This window comes from Oryzias latipes, chromosome 12, assembly GCF_002234675.1.
Source record: "Oryzias latipes chromosome 12, ASM223467v1".
NCBI classification, from domain to species: Eukaryota; Metazoa; Chordata; class Actinopteri; order Beloniformes; family Adrianichthyidae; genus Oryzias; species Oryzias latipes.
In genome coordinates, this window is record NC_019870.2 from 1,480,022 (window position 1) to 1,502,199 (window position 22,178).

General features: G+C 45.1%; 1 protein-coding gene across 2 annotated transcripts; it reads left to right on the forward strand.

The window, feature by feature from the left end:
- The first annotated feature begins 4,086 nt into the window (after positions 1–4,086).
- Positions 4,087–20,318, forward strand: brap (BRCA1 associated protein). Of its 2 annotated transcripts, none has more exons than XM_023960853.1 (13): positions 4,087–4,541; positions 4,717–4,878; positions 6,259–6,466; positions 7,851–8,040; positions 8,120–8,233; positions 9,587–9,735; positions 9,933–10,008; positions 10,083–10,221; positions 13,102–13,211; positions 13,283–13,372; positions 13,442–13,545; positions 13,734–13,922; positions 19,762–20,318. In XM_023960853.1, exons 1-13 carry the CDS (start codon positions 4,463–4,465, stop codon positions 19,769–19,771), a joined length of 1,620 nt encoding a protein of 539 aa, XP_023816621.1. In that variant the 5' UTR covers positions 4,087–4,462; the 3' UTR covers positions 19,772–20,318. The 2 variants fall into 2 exon arrangements, with proteins under 2 accessions (XP_023816621.1, XP_023816620.1); XM_023960852.1 differs by having other exon boundaries at positions 4,166–4,541; positions 13,783–13,922.
- The last annotated feature ends 1,860 nt before the right edge of the window (positions 20,319–22,178 follow it).

Here is a 22,178-nt window from a genome sequence, read left to right on the forward strand (position 1 = left end):
GGACAGGTCGTAGGTAAAGATGCTCCTCTATCGGGGAAGGAGGCGTCCAGGGAATGACGGCATCGGGTTTCTCTGCAGGGGGAAGGCCTCATCTGCCACAAAGACACGGGGGAGGAGTTCTTTGTTTCTCTGGGGATGGGGGGGCTCATTGGAGACAGACGATTGAGTGATCCACTGTGGAGCGTCTGACCAAAGGTGGATAAAGCCAGTGTCCCACCGTCGCTCGTCCTGACCCAACATCTATCACCAACAAGCAACCAAAGCCACAAGAGGACCTACAGAAAAGGTTCTTTTGCTTTGGGGGGGCCTTCAGGACAACATGCCCACTGCCCCAGAGCAATTAAAAGCCACCAGACAAGAACTAACTAGTCTGGCTCCAGGGTGGGGGGCTGGTGACTCTTATCGGGGGCAGTAAGTGGATCTAGTCATGAAAAGGTTTCTGGTTGAATCGCCCTTAGTCTGGCCCGTCTCCCAGGACCAGTTGGAGGTGGAACACCACCCGGCTACCGGCTCCTGGGGTCATTCGGACACGCAAACCCCTCCACCACGATAAGGTGGCGATTCAGGGAGGGGGTATTTATCAGTCACTGGCCAATCACTAACAATTACTGTGGGGAAACCGAAGTTCTCGGAGAAAACCCACAGGACTGCCGCTTCAATTTGGTTCAGTATCTATACATTTTGGTGACTGATATTTATTTATTTATTTGATGTTTTGATTTATTTATTATGAATGTATTATTATGTAATCACTTTGTATATTTTAGTATTTCCTTTGGATTATTATCATGGCCCACGGCAGTCACTGACTGCAAGGAACATATTGTTTTCCACTTGTGGCTCAGCAAGTGAGGTGGGGTCGAAGGTGGGGGGAGAGAGCGGCAGTGGCGCGTAGAGGCGGGCGGCGGCGAGGGCAGGTAGGGACTGTTAGCCTCTAATTCACTTTTTAAAAGTCTTTTTTTAGACTTCAGGGAAAGCCGGAGCGCCCGGAGAGAACCCAAACATGCACGCAAACACACAAACAATTTCTGCACACTGTGATTTGTGCAGAAAACAACACTTTCAAACAGCTAACTGTCTCTGATTGACTTGGAAAAACGTCTTTTTTGAACTTCAGGGAAAGCCGGAGCGCCCGGAGAGAACCCAAACATGCACTAAAGAACGTAGAACGGTAACACAGGAAGGTCTCGGCTGGGATGGAACAATTGACCTTCGTTCTGGTAAAGTGACTTCCTGATCACAAAAACATTTTCTGCACATTGAGCCATTTGTGCAGAAAGCAACAATTCCAGACAACTAACTAACTGTCTCTGAGCCTGGGGAAGCCATGGGGTCAAAGGTGGCCTTTGGTATTTTTATTTCTTCTCATTTGTTGATTTTATTTTTATTTTTTAGCTGCTGATAATTGCTGCTTTCCAAAATGAACAAAAAAAAACTTTTTTTTTTTTTTACTTTAGAAGCCCTGAAAACAATTGTTGTTGTGTTCTCCAGGACTAATCCATTTTAAAAACGTCTTTTTTGAACGCGCAGAGGCGGCGGCGAGGGCAGGTAGCGCCTGTTAGCCTCTAATTCACTTTTTAAAAGTCTTTTTTAGACTTTAGGGAAAGCCGGAGCGCCCGGAGAGAACCCAAACATGCACACAAACACACAAACAATTTCTGCACACTGTGATTTGTGCAGAAAACAACACTTTCAAACAGTTAAGTGTCTCTGATTCACTTGGAAAAACGTCTTTTTTGAACTTCAGGGAAAGCCGGAGCGCCCGGAGAGAACCCAAACATGCACTAAAGAACGTAGAACGGTAACTGGAACCTAATAATGAACTATTTCTTCCCTGAACTTTGTACAAACAAACTAAAGAAGTAAGTTTTACTAAATGAAAATGTTCTATTACTTCTGTAGTTTCTAGATTTCTTCTCAAGCAAGTCCAGTAGCTTTTTCCTGTTTCGGCCTTTAAAAAAGGTCTTCATAGTTTATGTTTCCAGACAGAAAACCATCTATCATGTCGTTGATGTCATCAGCAATGTCACCAGAGCTTTCTGTAGTTTTCTTATTTTTGGTGACCTTTGATGACCCCTGACTTTTAGCGGTTTCTTTCCATAAGCTTTCCCTCCCAGAATCCTCCTCTGGTTTTCTGACTGGGACCTTGATAGGACTGCTGACCGTTGGTGGAGCCTTAGAAGTGCCCTCATTGGAGGAGCTTTTGGCCTTTTGGGCATGGTGTGAGGATGTTTTAGTGGTTTCTGTCTCTTCATCGCTGTCTTCATCCCAGCTGTTGGTGTCTGAGGGATGGTCTTGTGGTGAACCATCAGCAACATCTTCATGTGGCGATCTGCCGTCCACTGATGTGTGGCTGTCATTTTCTGCTGGTTCTTCCTGTTCTGGTTCTTGTTCCAGCGTTACAGGGTCATCAGCTTTCTTTTCTGTTCTTGGCATCTTCTCGTGTTTTTCTTCAACTTTGCTTTCCTTCCCTGGGGGAGTCATCTGCTTTTTTGAAGTGGAATGGTTTTTCTTAAGTGCAGGAAGATTTTCCTGAAGCTTTAAAAGATCCGCATTTTCATGAGCAACCTCAATGTTCTTCATTTTGACAGCAATGGCTTTTGCTTTGGAGGCCTCACAATGTTGCTTCAGCTCCATCAATGTTTCATTTTTTCCTCTGAGCCTCTCCTGTTCTGCCACAAGTAGATCCTGCATTCTCCTGTATTCCTTGGATTTACTATTGAGCCTCTGGATTCTGCTTTGCAGCTTTAAAATTCTCTCCTCGGCAGCGTCTGAAGCAGCTTTTACAGCAGACAGTTGATCTTCAATGTCTTCCTTCTGGTCAACAATTTCCAGCATTTCCCTCTTTTCCTCGGTGAGAGTTTGGATTTTTTGTTGTAAATATTGGAGAAGTTCTTCTTTTTCTTGGATTGTTTCCAGCGTTATGTTTAGTGGAGAAAACAGAGACTGAAGTCTGGAAAGCTCTTTTTCCAACATGATTTGTTTCTCCATCAACAACTTTTCCTCCTTCTTCAAAAGGTTGTAATTCTTCTCCAAAGCTTTCTGGTCCACAAGTTTCTCACAAAGGAATTCAATTTTTATTTGTAGACTCTTATTCCTTTCTGTTATTTGTTGGATTTTCTCCTTTTTCAGGTCACTTTTCTCTCGTAATGTCATTTGGTTTTTCAGTTCCTTTTGGAGCGTTGTGACCTTTTTCTCCAATTTTCTGTTCAATTGACAGACAGCAGTTTTTTCTATCTTTAGGGCCGTATGTATTTCAGCCACTGCACCGCTTTCCAGCAACTTTATGTTGCTTCTCTGTAATTCTTGAAGTAAAGCTTCATTTTTTCCTCTGACATATTCAATATGGCTCTGCATTTCCCCAATAGTGTTGAGGGGTTTACGCCTGAAGAAAGACATTTCTGAATATTCTGAGAACAAAAATCACCAAAGCAGTTACTTCTGTAGGTTCCTTCTAGAAGGTAGTTGGGACAGAAACAACAGAGTATTTGCAGCTAAGCTGTGGAATGTTCCGGAACAATGATGACATCATCATATGATGATGTCAATCATCAGACATGTTCAAACATGTCTGTAAAGTTCAATGATGTCATGATGATGTCAGTCATCATATGACTCGATGATGTCATGACATCAGACTTGTCCCTGACCAATGATGTCACACATTCTCTGTAACTTACCCAAACAACCAGGAAGTGGTTTCACCCACATGGGGAGAACACAGAAAGGTCCAAACAGGATTTGAACCAAGACCTTCTCAAAGTGAGACTCAGCATTTATGTAGACAACAGAATTATTATTTTTTCACAGCTTTATTAAAGGCATGAAATGAAGAAAATAACTGTTATTTTAATGTTTGTTACTATGATTACTGTATTTATCACCCCCCCCCCAAAAAAAAAAAAAAAAAAACAACAACTCAATGATGTTTTTATACATTTATTTTGAATTACTCTGCTCAGTATAGTAAAAACTGCGTGGTTAATCAATCATAAGGTTTCGTCATGAGTTAAAATTTTTTACCTTTGAATCAAAAAAAGATGCAATTAAAATGTATATATATTTAGAGAGAGTGTTTCAAATTAAGGCCTATAAATATATAATTGTAAATCAGTACCAAAAGGCAATTGAAGGTAAATGAAGCAAACTCCTGTAATGAGAACTCCCCACCGACGGGGGCAGTAGAGTCACACTAACGCGATCGTAGCGTAGAAGAAGACCGATCTCTTCAGTGTTGACGCTGATGGGGAAACTTTGATTAGCCACAAACTTTTGACATGACATTCTGCATTTAACGTATTGAAATATCAGCTAAGAGGAAAGAGGGCGGGATATGAAATGCGCTAAAATATTGTAAGAAAGGTTCGCCTAGGTGTTTTTGTAACTGCGCAGGTTAGCTTGACGTTAGCTGGCGCTGCTGTCCTTGTGTTTTCCCGTTAAAGTGCCTCCTCTCCGGGAACACATGAGTGTGTCGCTCGTCGTCGTTCGTCTGGAAATAGCTGACCAGTCTCCTCCTCCACGGGGCTTCCAGTACTGCGCCGGTGAGCTGGAACTTCCAGGGAGCCATTAACGGTTAACCGTTAGCTAACCGGTTAGCTAACGGCGGGCTCCCCGGCGACACAGAGGCCGTTCTGTGGCTCCACATAACTGCGGGAGAACGTTTGTTTGTTTGTTTGTTTGTCTGGAGCTCACGGAGGAGGTGTTGTTGTTGTGCAGTTGAAGGTATGTCCGAGGAGCAGCTGCAGGAGAAAGCTCTGGGTTTAGCCAAACTTAGCCTGAATGGGAAGTCGGAGCTGGAGAGAGCCGCGGTCCTGCACCAGCACATCGGCAGCAGAGCCATGGGGGACATGGTCATCGAGACCTTCGAGGCCGCCCAAGGTAAGGACGCTTCAGCCCCCGGTCCAGAGCAGAGCGCCTTCTGGAGGAGATCCCAGCAGAAGTGCGGCTTCCACAGAAAATCAAAATGACAGTCATCAGCTGTTTCTCCTCCTTCCAACCTCTTGGTCTCACCAGGAGCAAACATCACTCACGCGTTGGGCTTTGGAGGAGCTCACCTATGGTCATGAGCTCTGGCTCCCTTAGAGATGGGGGGAGTAGCTCGGTCACCCGCAGAGGGCTCGGAGTAGAACCGCTTCTCCTCCACATCCAGAGGAGTCAGCTGAGGTGGCTGAGGCATCTGGTCTTCATGGCTCCTGGACGCCTCCCTGGGGAGGTGCTCCGGGCTTGTCCCCCTAGGCTTAGGCCCTGGGGAAGAAAGACCCAGGTCGGAGAAACATCTCCAGTGTGTCCTGGTAACGCCTCGGAGTCGGAATGAGCGGAAGAAGATGGATGAATGGAAAAGTGACCATATGAGCTTTCACAGTAACACTTCTAAAACAAAAATGAGGAATTGTCTATGTCTGCTTTAAGCATTCGTCCATCGTCTGAACCCGCTGAATCCCTTTAAGAGTCATGGCGTTGCTGGAGCCTATCCTGGCTACTGTTGGGTGAAGGTGGGGCTCAATCTGAACAGACCGCCAGTCTGTTGCAGGACCACACACTCATATCAGCGTGTCAATTTTGATTAATGAGATTAACCAGTGAGAATATGAAGCATGTTTTTACACTGTGGGGGGGAAACCGGAGAACACGCAAACAGAGAAAGAACCCAGCCGGGATTTGAACCAGTAGCTCTGAGGAGAGTGCTAACCACTACCCCCCCACCATGCAGCCCAGTGTAAATGCATTCAAACATTTACTCATAAATAATTTCCACGTTAGCAGACATTTCAAACAAGCAACTGTGTTTTATTGAAACCTTCAATAACTGTCAAGGAAAAAATGTCATCAAACGGGACACCAGAGCTCGTTTGTCCTGCGTTGTATGTTTCTGTTGGTACTGATCCATTTCCAGCCGCTTCCGTCACCCGACGTGATACGAAGAACAGCAGCTTTTCTCATGCAGATGTTTACTTCCTGGTTGGGAACCCGCTGCAGTAAAGTCTTCCTGCTTATTTCCTCATTTAGCTGAAGGTGGTGGTGAATTTTTCTGCTTTTCGTGTAAAAAAAAATAAAAAAAACCTCATTTCTAGCTGGAACTGGAAGTTCTGTTCTGGTGGAATAAATTCTAGGCTAAAATTGACCTTAAATGCTGCAGAAATCAGTGTTGTTGGAGAAAAGTTTCCCTCAAACTCCTGACATGTTTCCGTCGTTATCGTCATCATTTCTTCCAAATGTGTTCAAATGCCTGACGAGCGCCACTCTCCCCTCTCGCTGAAGGAGGCGATGTTGAGGCGGACGGCTCGGCTCGGGACGCCCACACGGAACCGGAGAGTCTGGGAGGAGCAGAACCGTCGCCTGTGGACAGCGCCGCCAAAGGAACGGCTCCGGACTCGCCCTCCAAGCAGCTCCCAGATCAGATCTCCTTCTTCAGCGGAAACCCCTCGGTGGAGATCGTCCACGGGATCATGCACCTCTACAAAACCAAGTGAGGAGACGGGACATCGCCGTTTAGTTTTAGGATTTGACTCAAGAACCAAGTCAGGAATCTGAAGTAATTTGTTGGTTGAATGCTATAAAGTATTCAACCATTGTTTTCCTGTTTCTGTCTTTATTACTAGTATCTTCCTCCATTTTTTGTCCATTAACTCCTCCTCCAATTTTTCATCTATTTTAATCATTCAACTATTCAAATGTTCAGCTCTTTCATCTTTTTCCTTCAAATCCTTGAGGATTATCTGGATTATGTGTCCCGTTCACTGTACCTGGTTGGTGGCGTCATGACATGTTATGTGAGCTGCGGTGCACAACATCGCCGGTGGAATCTCAGTGATGGCATTTTTCACAAACAGATCTTTTTTGTTATTGTGCTGTTTTCACTTTATTTATGGACAACTTTGATCATTTTTCTTTTTTTAATGCCATTTATGACCCTTTAAGTTTCTATTTTCTTCAGCAACACAGCATCAACCCTGACTTTTCTTCTGGACATCAGCTCCTTCTAGTTGAAACTATATTTAAAGCCTTTTGGACTTCAGCAGATCTGGTTTGGGATCCAGATCCACAAACTTTCTGCTTGAAAACATTCTGTTCTGAATCTGATCCGATCGTTCTGCAGAACTCTTCCAGAAAAGAAACAGGATTTCTTCGTTCACTGTTTGCTTTCAGAAACCAGGTTTTCCAGTTTTATTAAAAACGGGCTCATTCAGGCTGAAGCAATCGTGGCCTTTAGGCTCATCCACGACCTGCTCTGCCAACACAGACGTACCACAAGCAGCCAAAACCAAAACAGACTTTTCTGGAGCAGAAGATCCGTAAGGACTGGGATGTTTGATCAGCTGATCCTTTTCCGGCGCCCCTGACGTCAGGCTGACCTTCTTTGCTCGTGTCAGCAGCACAGTCGCAAAAGCAAAACGCTCCTTCAGATTGTTTCAGGCGAGTCTGAAGAGAAACAAATTGACCTCTTGTGTCTGCATATTACGCCAACATTCGCCCCGTTCTGGGAAACGGCAGCATCATCTGGCCTCTGGCAGCCAAACACTCGCAAACAAACTCGCCATGCAGCTGGCTGGTCCAACCACAGGCCCAGAGGCAGTTTTACTTTAGTTTGATCCTTTTTTTTTAAACACCTTTCAGCAACATTAGAATCACGCTGCGTTCAATTTGATCTCACTTTTCTGGAAACATGAGAGCCGACAAGTCGACTTCTGGACGACAGCTGGCTGGGGAGAGCGGGGATCGATCCGCCAACTGCTCTACCGCCTGAGCTAAACTGCCGCCAGTTTACTTGCAGACGTCATAAATCTGAAACGGGCTTCGGTAACAACAAACCTCTTCATCTCTGTCGTCCGCACGTTTCTGTGTCGCTGCAGTAAAATGACGTCCCTGACCGAAGACGTCCGCCGCAGTGCCATGGTTTGCATCCTGACCGTCCCGGCGACCATGACCAGCCACGACCTCATGCAGCTCATGGCGCCGTTCAACGAGGTCATGGAGCACATGAAGATCATCCGCGACTCCACGCCCAACCAGTACATGGTTCTGATCAAGTTCTGCTCCCAGGTGAGCGTCTGGGCGGGTCGTGTTGTGTCTGTGGCGTTCTTTTGGTGCCGGCGTCATTGTTGGCGTTGTGTGTTTTTAGGCAGACGCTGACAGCTTCTACACCACCTGTAACGGGCGGCAGTTCAACTCCATCGAGGAGGCCGTCTGCCAGGTGGTTTACGTGGAGCGAGCCGAGGTCATCAAGTCTCAGGAGGTAAATGAACCGGTTCCGCAGATTCCTCAGATGACCCCAGTCACCTCTGGGAGACGCCGCCCTGACCTCTTACCGTTAAAACTTTGCCGTTTCGGGTTCAGCGCCCCCAGCGTCGCTGCCCAGATCCGACAAGTGTTTGTAAAAACTCTGGTCCAGTGAGTTTCTGAGCCATTTGAGGAGAACTCTTTACATTCTCTGCATTTACCCTGAAGGTGACGAGGACTTAAAGCTTCTGTGAGGCGTCTGAACACTTTAAAGAGCTTTAAATGCTTAACAATAACTACTAAAAATGAGGTCACGCTTGTTTCCCGCCAGCGGTCATTCTTGTGTTGCATGTCAGCGTTAAATAAAGAACTTCTAAAACGTCCTGGTCTGATGGGGAAACACAAAAATGCTTTTCACTCACAATAAATGCCTAACCTGACAGAAAACGAGCAGAATCAATCTGTGCATTGTATTTTGAAGGGCTGATGTGGCAGGTGTTCAGGCTGAAGGAGCTTTTGTTGTATTTACTGGCCTACAGTCTGCGTCCTTCCTCTGGAGATCAGGTCGGGGTTTTGCTCTCGCTCCAGAGTATTTTCCTGATTAGTTGATGTTTCTCTGAAGAATAAAGACAGACTGATGGACGGACAGAAGACTGTGGTGACAGCAGCCATGATGCTGGTCTACGGGAGGCAGCAGAGATGAAGATGCTGAGGATGGATCACTCAATCCATCAGAGGAACAGATCATGGCAGATGTTCTGGAGATCCATCCTGGGAAGCAGATGTTTGGACACGTGGGGATGTTTGTGAAAGGAATTACCGGGAAATAGGAGGAAGACAAAGAGGAGGTTCATGGATGTAGAGGAGAGGGTTAGATTTGCCGTGGTGCCTCCTAAAGGGAGTATCAGAAAAAACAAAGAAATATAGTTTTCATGACGTTGAGAGTCGGTGTCAGAGGTTTTTTTTTTTATTCTGAAAACATTTCAGACTTGTTTTTTCTTCTTCTCCGACCTTTTTGCTCTCGAAGCTTCTCTAATCGCTGCTCATCTGGAGAACTCTGAATTATCCTGGCTGTAATCGTAAACAGTTATCGTTTTGCAAAGAATTGTGGGATTAAATAATCCTCTTGGATGGTCTGGTGTTTCCTCTGCTAAAGGAGATCATGGAAGAACCACAGACCTCCTTTTATCTTTCATCTGGTCAAATTCATGTCGTTCTTCAAGCAGATTTTCCCTTCTGACCCCTTGCAGTACCTCTTCTGTCCTCTGGGGGTCTGCGGTGGTTCGACTCAACATTTTCACGATCACCTGTCGGACAGCCTGGACTCAAACCTCCAACCTCACGCTTTGCTTCACACTTCCCTCCCCAGGGGGCCAGTCTGCCGGTGATGGAGCTCACCGAGCTGCCCAAGTGCACCGTGTGCCTGGAGAGGATGGATGAGTCGGTGAACGGCGTCCTCACCACTCTGTGCAACCACAGCTTCCACAGCCAGTGCCTGCAGCGGTGGGAAGACGCCTCGTAAGTCCCACCGGAAAACTCTCAAACTAGCAGGAATTGATCCAAAACATGGGTTTGGTCATCCTCCGGGTGGTGCTGGTTTCTCGTTCTTCTCTGTTGGGGTTTTCCCTCCCAGCTCGGACCGGAAGCTCGGCGTTCTGGATGCTCCTCCCGGCTCCAGGTCACCTGCTGATGGTCAAAGCTCTGCTGTGTTTCAGGTGTCCCGTGTGCCGCTACTGTCAGACCCCAGAGCCGGTGGAGGAGAACAAGTGCTTCGAGTGCGGAGTTCAGGAGGTGACCGTCCGCACCTTTGGAGCGTCTTCGCCGACTCTTGGTTTGGTTTTTATACGCCTCTGCGTCTTTCACAGAACCTGTGGATCTGTTTGATCTGCGGCCACATCGGCTGCGGTCGCTACGTGAGCCGGCACGCCTACAAGCACTTTGAAGAAACGCAGCACACGTACGCCATGCAGCTCACCAACCACCGCGTGTGGGACTATGCCGGAGGTACGCCGACCCCGAACCAACCTCAAGGGAAGATGGTGACCAAAACCCTTAGAAAGCTCACCGAAAGTCCAGAAAAATCGCAGCGCTTCACAGAATTAAAAATGCTCTGTTTCCAAAGGATCGGACTTCCCTGTGAGGAGAGAAAATTCTGTTTGGACACAAAAACAAAATATAAAATTAAAGCCGAGAGCGGCGTTACGGGGCCTGCAGCTGTTCAAGCCGCAGCCTGAGGCGATTTTGAGTTTGTGTGTGTGCGGCGGGGCGCCATTCTCACACAAGTGCACAGAAAAACAGAGCAATAATAAACAATGCATGAACAAAGACTGGCCTTAAAGTTCCACTGTGTTTCTATTCCCAGTGGTCTTTAAATGATTATAATGATTTATTATGACATACTTTGTGCAGAGCAGCAGGACTTGCTTTTGGGTTGTGGGCGGGACTATTGGCTCCTACGTTAGCCTAGCAAATTTCCCAGCATGCCTTTGTTTACATTTTCTCCCTCTAGCAACAAGCACCTCACCCCAACCTAACATTAGCGTAGCGGCGAGCAATATCGGAGCCGTGCAGGCGCCCGGTTCAGAGCCGGACGGCAGCTCAGACGGGGAAAATGAAGACGTTGGTGACTCCATTTGTCTGGATTTAGAATGGGAGCAGAGAAACGAGACTTTAGCCCGCCCATGTGGATCATCCCGTTCTCCTTTGCTGCTGACCCAACAGGATTTGCATAAAACAAAACTCAGGAACACTGTTTTTATCTTAAATTCTATGTGGAAGTCCTCCATTATGAGAAAGATGCTACAAGAACGCGATAAAAACACCCAAAACACCATTTTCATTGGAGTGGATCTGGAACTGCTGCAGCCCAAAATAACAACAACAATAATAATAATAGTAATAATAAATATGGTCCTTGACTCTTTGGGCCATAAAGACACTAACTAAACAGGATAAACGGTTTTCTATGCGAAGAGCAGAACATGGCGCACATTTTCAAAATAAAACGTCTGCTGACACCACGTCAGACCAAGTGGAAGAAAGTTTCTTTAGTTTAACTCAATGAAACCAAAATCTTATCACATTTTAATGTTTGAAGCAACGTTTTTGCTCCTGATTTAAACTCACTGACTGACAGGCTTGTTTGGTGACAGAAAAGTTACTTCTAGATCAGGGGTCGGGAACCTTTTTGGCCAAGAGAGCCATAAATGCCACATATTTTTAATTGTAATTTCGAAAGAGCCATACAATAATGTAGCGTCCCTTTCCCACACTGAGGCACGGAGACTTAACCTCTTTTAAGGTTCTTTTTTCTGGTTACTGCAGACCACAACGAACGCCGTACAATTAATTCAGCAGCTCCTGAATCTCTCCCGCTGAGACAAGAGCGCTTCTCCCAACTTTATATTCACCTGCTCGCGCTCCATCACTCCCATTTCCCTTATTCGGCCCATGGCTGAACCCCATTGGTCCAAACCCCCTAACAACGGGCTGAGCGACAGAACTGAGGGCCAATCAGATCTCTGCTTGACGCATTCAATGAACTCCAGAACTTTTAACGCGGCCCAACAGCCATCCAACTCAGTCCGCGACAATTTGTTTGAAACTAAATATACAAGTGAATGTGTGCATTTGATTTAATTTCAACACTTTTAAAGTACAATAAGTCTGTGAATTCTTTTTAATAACATCGTTATGCTGTTGCTAATAAATGATGAGTATTTCTCGTGGTAGTTCTGCTGATGGTCTAGTCTGGTTGATACGTGGTGAGTTTCTGCTTCATGCAGGCGTTGAGACTTTAAACGTCATCGTAGGTCTGAATGTTCTTTAGATGTGAGACAGACTGATCACATGCAGACGGGAAGCCAGACACACACTCACACGCTGCAGTGAGTGACGGGCAGCGGGTTTTACGTTTTTATAATCCCTGCGCGATTCACCTTACTGGCCGTGCCCCCCCCTCTAACATCCCGTCCCCGCATCTGCGCGCTCTTTCTCAGAGACGGGAGCGCGCAGTTTTAGGCACGGCAATTCACAGGTTTCAGGCTGTTACAAACTCTGTGAAATAATAGATAATAGTAAACTGATAGTGCTGGCGCAGATTTCTCTCTCTAAGCACTGCTACTACTGCGCGCCTCTGGCATCGCATCGCGCCCGAGAAGGACTGGTCTAAAGAAAGAAAAAAAACTATAATTAAAGATTTGTCTGCGAGCCACATGTGACCATCAAAAGAGCCATATATGGCTCGCGAGCCATAGGTTCCCGACCCCTGCCCTAGAATATAAATCTATCATGTCTGCAGTTGTGTTTTTCCCTTTTAGGCGATTGAGATTTTGGCTTTTTGGTCTGTGAGATCCGGGGATCATCTCCACAATCCTGAATCACAACTTTTTAGGAAATTCACGTCATTAGGAAAATCCGGTTTTACATAACTGAACAAATGCTGAACTTTCAACAGTGAAATCAGGAATTCTGACTTTAAAAACGTGACGTCACAGGAAAATGAATGGATGATGCGTTTATCCAAGTCTGTTTGATTTCAGTTTTTTAAGCTGAAGTCTTTTTTTCATAGCAGCAAATCTTTGTGACGGTCAGTGAAGGAGGCGTCTGCTTGAAAAAGCCTTAAAAAGTGACATCTCTCAGAATGGGGCGGAGCCTATCCGTCCTCCGGTCAGCATTTCTGCATCTCTGTAGTTCAGAACAAACCAAACTGAAGCAGCAGTTTAGTTCGCCGTCGCTCCTATGCGCCATCAACAGGAAGTTGTTCTTTTCTCTATAAATCAACTAACTCCTCTCCACGTTTGACAACCTAACAGAAAACCTGAAAACTGCGTTTTGTGGGAACCAGAAGGACTTTAACAGGATTTCTGCTGAAATTGTCAACAGATAACTACGTCCACCGGCTCGTGGCGAGCAAGACCGACGGGAAGATGGTGCAGTTTGAATGTGAAGGAGACACCTGCCAGGAGGAGAAGGTCGATGGGCTCCAGCTGGAGGTTTGCACTTTCTGCTCTCTCGTCCCCGCCGAGTCGCCTAAAAGCTTGTAACGGTCCGTCGCCGCCTGCAGTTCTCCTACCTGCTGACCAGCCAGCTGGAGTCCCAGAGGATCTACTGGGAGAACAAGATCGTTCACCTGGAGAAGGAGACAGCAGAGGAGGTACGGAGGTCGGCGGGGTGGAAGCGTGCGCCGTGTGGCCGGGCTCATCCTCTCTCTTTGTGAGCGCAGATCAACAACATGAAGGCCAAGTTCAAGGAGACGCTGGAGCGCTGCGACAACCTGGAGCAGAGACTGGGAGAAATATCCAAGGAGAGGCAGAGTTTGGAGAAGAAGTAGGTTTCACCTCCGGGACTTTTTAGACGCTTGGGGTCAAACGTTGAAGCAGAATATTAAACATCTGTGCAAATAGGAAATGAACGGCTGCAAAACTGAAGGGATTCCCAGAATTCCCTGCAGGTTTCACTCCCAAACAGACGGATGAAGTCGGGAACACCAGCTGAAAAGCAGCTTCATCCTACAGACGCTGTTTTGTGGAAACCCGCTCACGGCTGTGGCGTTTGAACCTCCAGGTCCACTCAGCTGAGCGGCCGGGTGCTGAAGCTGAGCCAGGAGCTGAAGGAGGAGCAGGAGATGAACCGCTGCCTGAGAGCCAACCAGGCGCAGCTGCAGGCCCAGCTGGCCGAGGAGGAGCGCAAAGCCAAGGAGAGCGGTGAGTGATGTCACTTCCTGCCCCGGACACAACACGAGCCCGGGTGACGTTTCCTATTCGTCAGCGCTAGAATGTCAGAACTAAACTGAAGAAGACAAAAGAACAAAAAAATCTATAGATGGATGCATCAAACCAGGGAAGATTAGTAAATTAACTGGAAAATAAAGAAATATATACACAAATATTCACATAAACATGTAAACGATGCCATTATAATTACCCTTATTCATAAATAGACATATTTATACTTATACATACTTTAAATGACAGATCAAATCCATTAAACGTAAACTTTTTTATTATTTTGCACAATTTTCATAATGCGGTTTTTATTTTAAGTGCAGATTGTTTGATGAATCCATAAGTATCAACGATTTCAGGTAAAAAAAGAGGAAGTTCTATATTTGAACATATCAAAGATACATTTTATTTGTATTTATTTATTTTATTTCCACAGAACAATTCGACCTGCAAACCTTTTTCTGTGACTTATTTTTTCTTAAGGATCAAAAAGGATTTTTTGGGGGTTTTTTTTCTTCTTTGTTTATGATTTAATGTCGTCAATTTTTTTTTTTATCCGGACTTTATCTTCATTTTTTCTTTCTGCATCAGAACAGCACAATGAAGCCGTTTCATGTTTCTAACTGTCCCAGTTTGGTGTCAAATAGCAGCTTTTGTGATGGTCTGTAGACCTCCAGACGTTTGTTTTTTTCAGATCTTGGGCTCATAAAAACAGATTTTTATTTCTTCGGGTTAAAGAACTTTGTCGGGTTTTGTTGCTTGTGCATAACACACCATGTGTGCGTCTGCGGCTTACAGAAGCGGCGCCGTCTTCCTCTGCTTCTGTCAAACCTCCATCAGCCTCTGTATCGGACCCCTCCCCTCAGGGAGCAGTGAGCTGTCACTACAGAACACCCCCAGAAACCATTTAGTGGTTTAACCCTCCGGGTGTCTCTGTGGATTTGAACCATCACTCTCAGGATGGACACTCTACCACACACCGCAGAATTATTTATTACTATTTATTATTTAATTTGTTGTTAGGCGCTAATTTTTCTAGCCTGCTTTTGGACCTAAACCTGCCTCTGTTGCCGTGGTAACAATCAGGCAGAATTTTAAACCAAAGTGTTAGTTTCACCCTGCCCCTAAGGGTGGATGCGGGCGATCTGCGGTGGGAAACGGTCATGCCTGTACGGGACACGCCGTAAGCGTGTGTAACTTCCAGTGTTCTGCTTCACAATACCACACACACGACAATGGTACGTTCCATTTTCACGTTGGCCCTTGAGGTGGCCGTTCAAGCCCTAAGGGAACTTATAGACACGCCGTTGGTGACCGTAACCCATCAGAACCGAGACCCGTTTTAAAAAAAACATGACCCGAATGGGTCGGGTCATGTGACTAAGGCTGAAAGTGTTGTTGATGCATAGAATATTTACAGGAACTATAGAAATGAAGGCATATGTACTAAATAATGATATTTATAATGTCGAAATAGGAAATTCAGAAATGCTTCATGAATCTTTACGTATTTTTTTAACCACGAAACCTAATTTTAGTAACAGTTTTTGTGGTTAAAAATACAACCAAAACAAACTGTGACTGTTGTAGTTTTAGGTTGATATGATTGAAGAAATTAGATTATTTTCTGTCTCTCTCACGTGGTGATTTATAACCCCCCCCCCCACACACACACACACACACACACCCCCTCCCATTAATTTCCCATTGAAGGGTGGGGTTGTATTCTCTCATTTACAGAACATGTGAGATCGGGTTCAATTCTTTATTTTCATCAGATTCTTCACTGTGTCCTCTGGGTGTCGTGAAGCGTTTTAGGAGCCTCGGTTCTGAAGCTGAAAGGAACCGCAGCCTTTGATCCGAACCGTTTGGGCCTCAGAGGAGTTCTGTTGGAGTCAACAGCTCTTCTGCCAAAGCAGACAGAGTTCATCCTGTGGGGGAGTTTGCAGCAGTAAAAGTTGTTTTCTTGGCAGATCAGGGCCTCACATGTTTCTCACACGGTTCTGGTTCTTCTGGAAGTTTCCACGTTCCTTTTCTCCTTCATCCTCCCTCTGTCTTTCATCTGGTCAGAACCCGTAACCCTAGGCACTTTAACGTTGGGAGTGGGGTCATCTAGACCCACTAGACAGTGCTCTGAACCTTTTTTCTTCAATGATTTGTGATCTTCACTGGTGTCCATGGATTACATGAAATCTTTCCACCTTTATCCACCTTTGAAATGGTAGGGAGAACACCTCAATGGAAGGGGGGGGGGGTCATCTAAGATAGCATAAGGGTTAAAGGCAGGTGCATGAATGTAACAAAGGTTAGCCTTAAAAACGTGGGCGAAAATCCTCGACCAGGTGTCAATAATCGTGGAAGCAACGCATCATCTGTTAATTTCTGATCATCTGCTGACATCACTGCTTACTGATTTGGTCTGGTTCCAACATGGCGGAGTTCGTATTACGAGAAAATGGCGACTGAATTGACTTAATTTGGTTGGAGGAAGCCATGAATGACGTCGCGCTCACTCACTCCGGTTCTCATCTACAGTCAGTCTGTTATGACTTTTAATGGAGACCTTGCAGCCAATCAGAGACAAGTATTTACCCAGACCATATTATAACGATGGGGTTTATTCAAACACACTTCTCCCGTGTCCAAAGATCGCCTAAATCCGGAGGCGCTCCACTTCTGTCATTCTGCGTAATAACTATTAATAACTAAAGAGGCATGCTCTGCAGATGTCTGATCTGCTGTAATTCTGCCAAAACCACAAACCTGTTTGACTTCATGCTGCAGGTTTTTCTTCATTTTCCTCTGGTGGGGGCAGAACTCAGGGACAGGAGCGGGAAGAAGGTTGGAACATGCAAACGTCCGCTCTGCAGAAGGGACTGTTGTTGTTGCTGTGGGCCCGACGGCGGCGTGCTGCTGCTGTACTTCCTGTTTGCAGGAGAACTTCCTCTTTTCACGGTGGAATTTGCAAACCATAAACAAATTGGATGAAGTCTGCAGAATCCGTTCTGACACCTTCAGGTTTGGAGAGTCTTCCTGTGGAGTCCAGACAGCTGGAGGGATTTCTGCAGAAACCGCCTCACTTTCCCGTCAGACGGCTTCTCCAGAAACCTTTTTTGATGCCACAGGCGGTTTTCGGGTGTGTGGGGGGGGTGAAAGTGAAGCTGAATGTGAGAGGAGTTCAGTTGACTTGTTTATTCTTAACCAGGCCGGTTTGAGCTGCTTTTCCCCAAATAAGTGCAATCAATGCAACAGAATCTCCTTTGAGTTTCATCTGTAGACAAACAGAAACATTTCAAGCAGATGTGAAAAAGAATTTGGTGCAAACTGAGTTGGTTTTTCTTTTTTTGGGTCAGCTGCACAAACCAAATCTAGAAAAAAGCTGGAACTTTCTTTTGTTTTACAAAAGCAAAAAACAAGACCTCAAACTTGAGTTTTCTGGTTTAGATCTTTGAAACGAGTTTTTGTTTCAGAACTTGATCTGTTTACGATTTTGACTGAAATATTCTTTTATTAACGCTTTTTATGCGATTTTGAGACTTGAAGTCCCGCTCCGTTCATTTTAGATCTACTCCCAAAACGTTCCCAGTCGTCTCTTTAACTATGATGATGCCGTTTTTAGCATAAATCAAACATCCTGTCGTTTAATAACCCCTTTATAAAAGTAAAATCTGTCCAACACAAAAGGCTTTCAGCTCGCATCCGTTTGCTTAGCTGTTGGACAGGAAAAGTTAGAAGAAAAAGTCCTGTCGTTTTTCAAGAACATAGTTTCTGCAGAAGTTCAGTAGAAATTCACTTCTTGAGTTGGGACTGTTGCCACGGAGCAAGTCCACGCCCATTTCCTGTCACCTATAACTGAAAGCTCGCCGTTTACGAGACGAGGAAAACAAAGACGTTCACGGATCAGTTTGTCTGACGGAGGAGGCGTTAGAATGGGGCGGAGCAAGGGAGCTTGTGGCTCCGCCCAGCGTATTTTCTATGTCACAAATACGATTTTTGTCCTGTTTCACAAATATTCAAGTAAGACAAATACGCAGAAATACAATTTTGAGATAAAATGTCTTAATATATGTCGTCCATCATCAGGAAAATGAAAAACAAACTTTAAGATGATATTATAACACATCCAGAGATTATAAATGAATGAAAATGTTTGCCAAATATCGTTTTACAAGATAGGAGAATCTGAAATCCTCATTTCTCTCTTTTTACTCTCATTTGGGGCTTTTTGTGGTGAGAATATGTTTTCTGGTAAACTGTGAGCTGCGGTTCGCTAGCTGCATCTGCTTCTTCTCCTTTTGTGCTGAAAAGCATTTCCTGCTGAACCGTGACAGCTTTGGATGTGGTTCTGTGGCACCGGAAGGAACCACGTCACCCGTTAACCCACTAGACCGCTTTTCACAGCCTTTATCAACACTTTCAGTCTGTAGGAAAAAGAACTAGAAAACATATTTTCCTGGTTTCTTCTCACACCGCTTTTTGGTGCCATAAAAGTCAGACAGTGTCCCAAATTCATCACTGAACAGAATCAGGAAATGAAACAGTCGATTATTGGTTCAATTATCCTAAAAATGAGTTTTTATGAAGTTGCTAGAAAGGAAACTTGTGTTCAGACGTGAGGTAAATCTCATCTGAGGACGGTCTAAACCGTCACATTCAGGTCAACCAAAGAAAAGTGGAACGTAAAGCCCCCCCCAGTGCTGAGTCATGGTAAATTCCTCATGAAAGATCAATCTGCATGAATCTTATTCACCATAAACTCTCCTCAGCAGCTACAGTCATTAGAAAATCCCTCCTTAAACCTGGTTCCTAACTTTTATTCAGTTTTTAAGACGTTTAGTTTATTTCTACTTCATCACAAATTGAACGTTTTCAAACTGGATTTAAGGATTTACACGAGCACCACATTTTAGACTTCCTGTTTGAAGCTGCTTTCAAAAGGGAAGGAACTGGAACCAGGTCAGATCCCTGGGTTGAATGTCGCTGGTGTGAATTTAGTCACTTAGCAGAAGATTTTGTCAAAGCGAGAAGCTCTCCCAGCAAGGAATGTGGGGTCATCTGGACCCCACATTCCTCGTATCTTACCAAGATGGAAACCACCACAGAGCTAAAAAGAACACAGTACAATAAAAAGTTAAATAAAAAACAATTAGCTGCTTTTTATTATTTGTAAACGATCACATTTTCCTTTTGCTTGTGAGGACAGAATGGGTGTGGCCTTTTCTTGTGAGGACAGAGTGGGTGTGGCTTCTCTGTGTAATCTTTATTTAAAAAGCACTTTTCATACTTTGTAACACAAAGTGCTAGTGAAATATTTAGTATGGCTTCCCTGTGTGATGAAAGTGAGTTTGTTTATTTTATTTTATTATATATAATAAAAACAAAATATAAATGTGCTGAATGAACCAAAAACAAGTAATTTACGCTTAAAGCCCAGAAGACATTTCTTTCTTGCTGGGATGTCCAGAGTTGAAGAACGTCTGTGTTTCTTCTTCTTTGGAGGAACAAAAAATCTGAACTATTTCTGAATAAATGATTCCATTTTCACTTTTGTTATTGATGCTAATCACAGATGCATCCATTACATTTGTTTAGATTTTTTTTAGACAGTTCTCTCTTTAGTTCTGTTGATTGGTCGAGACGTTCCCACGTTAAAATGTCAGAGCTTTAAATAATTTTCTGTAAAAATGTGAATCATTAAACTTCCATTTCCAGGTTGTTGGTCCACAGAAACATTCAGTCCCGTTTCCTCTGTGTTGTCGGTAAATGTGGGAGTTTGTGTGTTTTCTGCAGAACGGCGTTGACTTCGCTCTGTTTTCAGGGGAACGTAAAGACGCCGTCATCGCGGAGCTGCAGGAGCAGCTCAGAGACGTCATGTTCTATCTGGAGACGCAGCAGAAGATCGAGCAGCTGTCGTCCGAGGCTCGCAGCGAGATCCAGGACGGACAGATCGACATCCCCGCCGGCCCCGCGGACTCGGCCGCCGCAGGCCCCTCCTCCGGCCGGGGCCGCAGAGGCCGGGGCCGGAAGAGGAAGTAGCGTGGAGGGAGCTCCGTCCTGCGTGGACGTGCGGGACACTGTGGCCGTCTGTTAGTGTGGACGTCCGATTGCACGTCAATAATGCAGAAAGACGTCTGCATTATTGTCACAAAACGTTCAAGATGCAACGGAGCCTCTTTACCGGACATGGCGGCGTCTTCCAGCAGTGATTTGATCTTCAAGACAGCAGGGAATGTAAATAAAAGTTATTTATTGACACCATCCTGTTGGACATTTATCCACGTTTGGTTCAAAGTTAAACGTTTTCTTTTGTACAGGATGAAAGTTTCCTTTGAAAGACGGTCGTCTTCGGTGTTTTATTAAAACTTTTCAGACCAACTTTCCTTTCAAATCCATCGCTGGAACGTTTTCAGGAAGTTTGAGGAGGAAAGATCTCATTTCCTGGTGTTTGTTTTGTCTCCACAGTGGAGTTTGTTAGAGAAAGGGAAAGTCCAGGGACAGGAGCCAGGGAAGCTTTCGGGAAGTTTCTGTGCTGCGGAGTCTGTAGGTGAAGGTCAGCAGGAGGAGGAGGAGGAGGAAGAGGAGGCCGCTCCGTCTGTGAGGTGAAGGTGGTAAACCCTCTACCAAAACGTTACCACTGAAATAGTTCCAGAAACTTAGAACCTCCTAAGAATGTGGTTCTTCTTGCGTTTCTGGTGGATTCTGGGTTTTTAGGAAAAACAAAAATACATTTGTAGCTGTTTTCCTAAAAAAAAAAGTGTCATTAATAAAGAACTGCTTCAAATTTGCTTTAAAATAAAAGTTCAAATGTAAATCCTCCAAAACAGGACTGCTTATAACTTTACATCATGTTTAATAAACGGAAGCAGCTTCTGTCACAAACAGAACTCTAACTTTAACCCACTAAAGACTGTTCCCAGAGCCCCGCCCCTTTACATTTGGCATCATCTTCTATGGGTGTGATGTCACCCACAGAAGATGCTTTACTTCCAGCTCCAACCCAATGAAGTCCGTTCCGCCATGTTGGAGTAAGCTGTGATTGGTTCGACTCGGTCTGTGTCCCTGTTTCTAAGGCAACCGCTCTGGCCAATCAGGAGTGAGCTTCTTAAAAGGCCATGAAATCTGTCAAATGTTTTGAATGTGGGGGCCAGCAGGCTCCACCCACTTTTATTGAGGCATCTGATTGGTCAGTTTATAACTTCAACAACAGAAAAAATAATGCGGGGAAAAAAAGATGTTTAAACAAAGGTATCAGATCCAGAACGGTTCTGACCCATAAAATGACGGAGTAACAGCTGTTGGAGCCACTTCCTGTTTGCAACGCCAGGGGGAGGAGTCACTCAGTCCAGTCAGTCCAGTGGATACCAGAAGGAGTTCGTACCGTATGCTGCAGTGGTTGGGAGACGGTCAGGTTTAGAAATATTTTCCTCAGAGGAAAAATTAGTTTGAATCCCATTTTCTCATTTTTAGGGCGTCTTTTACAGTTATTTTCATTACGTTTGAGTTTCCTGCAGTTTTGTGAAAGTTTCAACCAAAAACAAATCATTTCAAAAGTTTGGAAACTCCTGATGTAGTCTGTGTAGGCGGAGCTTCTGCAGTACCTTTGTGGCGCAGTAGCAGAGCGGTCAGCCTCTGTGTGCCCGTGTGTGCGCTAAACCCCCCATGCTGCCTCCGGCGGCCTGCTTGCACGGCCCCTCTGGGTTTTCGTGAAGAGCTTCGGTCCCTTTTTGAATCTGGCGTCCGGAGAAACGTGCAGCAGCTCTGAACGGAGCAAACGGTATAAATATAATTTATAAAGAATATAAAGAAATTAGGAAGCGTTTGCTTGTTTCTGTTTTGTGCCGCACAACCGGTTTGTGTCGGTTAAACAGGATGTTTGTGGCCTCGATAAACATCGATCTGCAGATCTGTTCTGGATGACGTTTAGCTCACGAGGTTCGCCTCTGCAGCTCTGAACGGAGGACGAAGTGATGGAGATGAATGCATGTGAGGCTCTGAGGCGGGGGCCTCAGCGGCACATCAAAGAGCAGATTGGAACCTGTGACGGACGAGGAAGGCAGGGGGCGTCGATGTCTCATGACTAACCCTCTGCTTCTGCCATGGGACTAACTGTTTACCCCACAGGAGTAAACTGTGTACAGAAGCAGAGACTTCCTCTGAATTTACACCAACCCTCTGATGAAAATGACTTTTTCTATCGTTTGACTAAATCAACCGCAGACTACAGCGGAACAGAAA

Coding starts and splice junctions, on each gene's coding strand:
- brap (XM_023960852.1), top strand. CDS start 4,463: ATGAGTGTGTCGCTCGTCGTCGTTCGTCTGGAAATAGCTGACCAGTCT. Junction 8,041..8,119: donor TGATCAAGTTCTGCTCCCAG/GTGAGCGTCTGG, acceptor GTGTGTTTTTAG/GCAGACGCTGACAGCTTCTA. Junction 13,373..13,441: donor AGAAGGAGACAGCAGAGGAG/GTACGGAGGTCG, acceptor TTGTGAGCGCAG/ATCAACAACATGAAGGCCAA.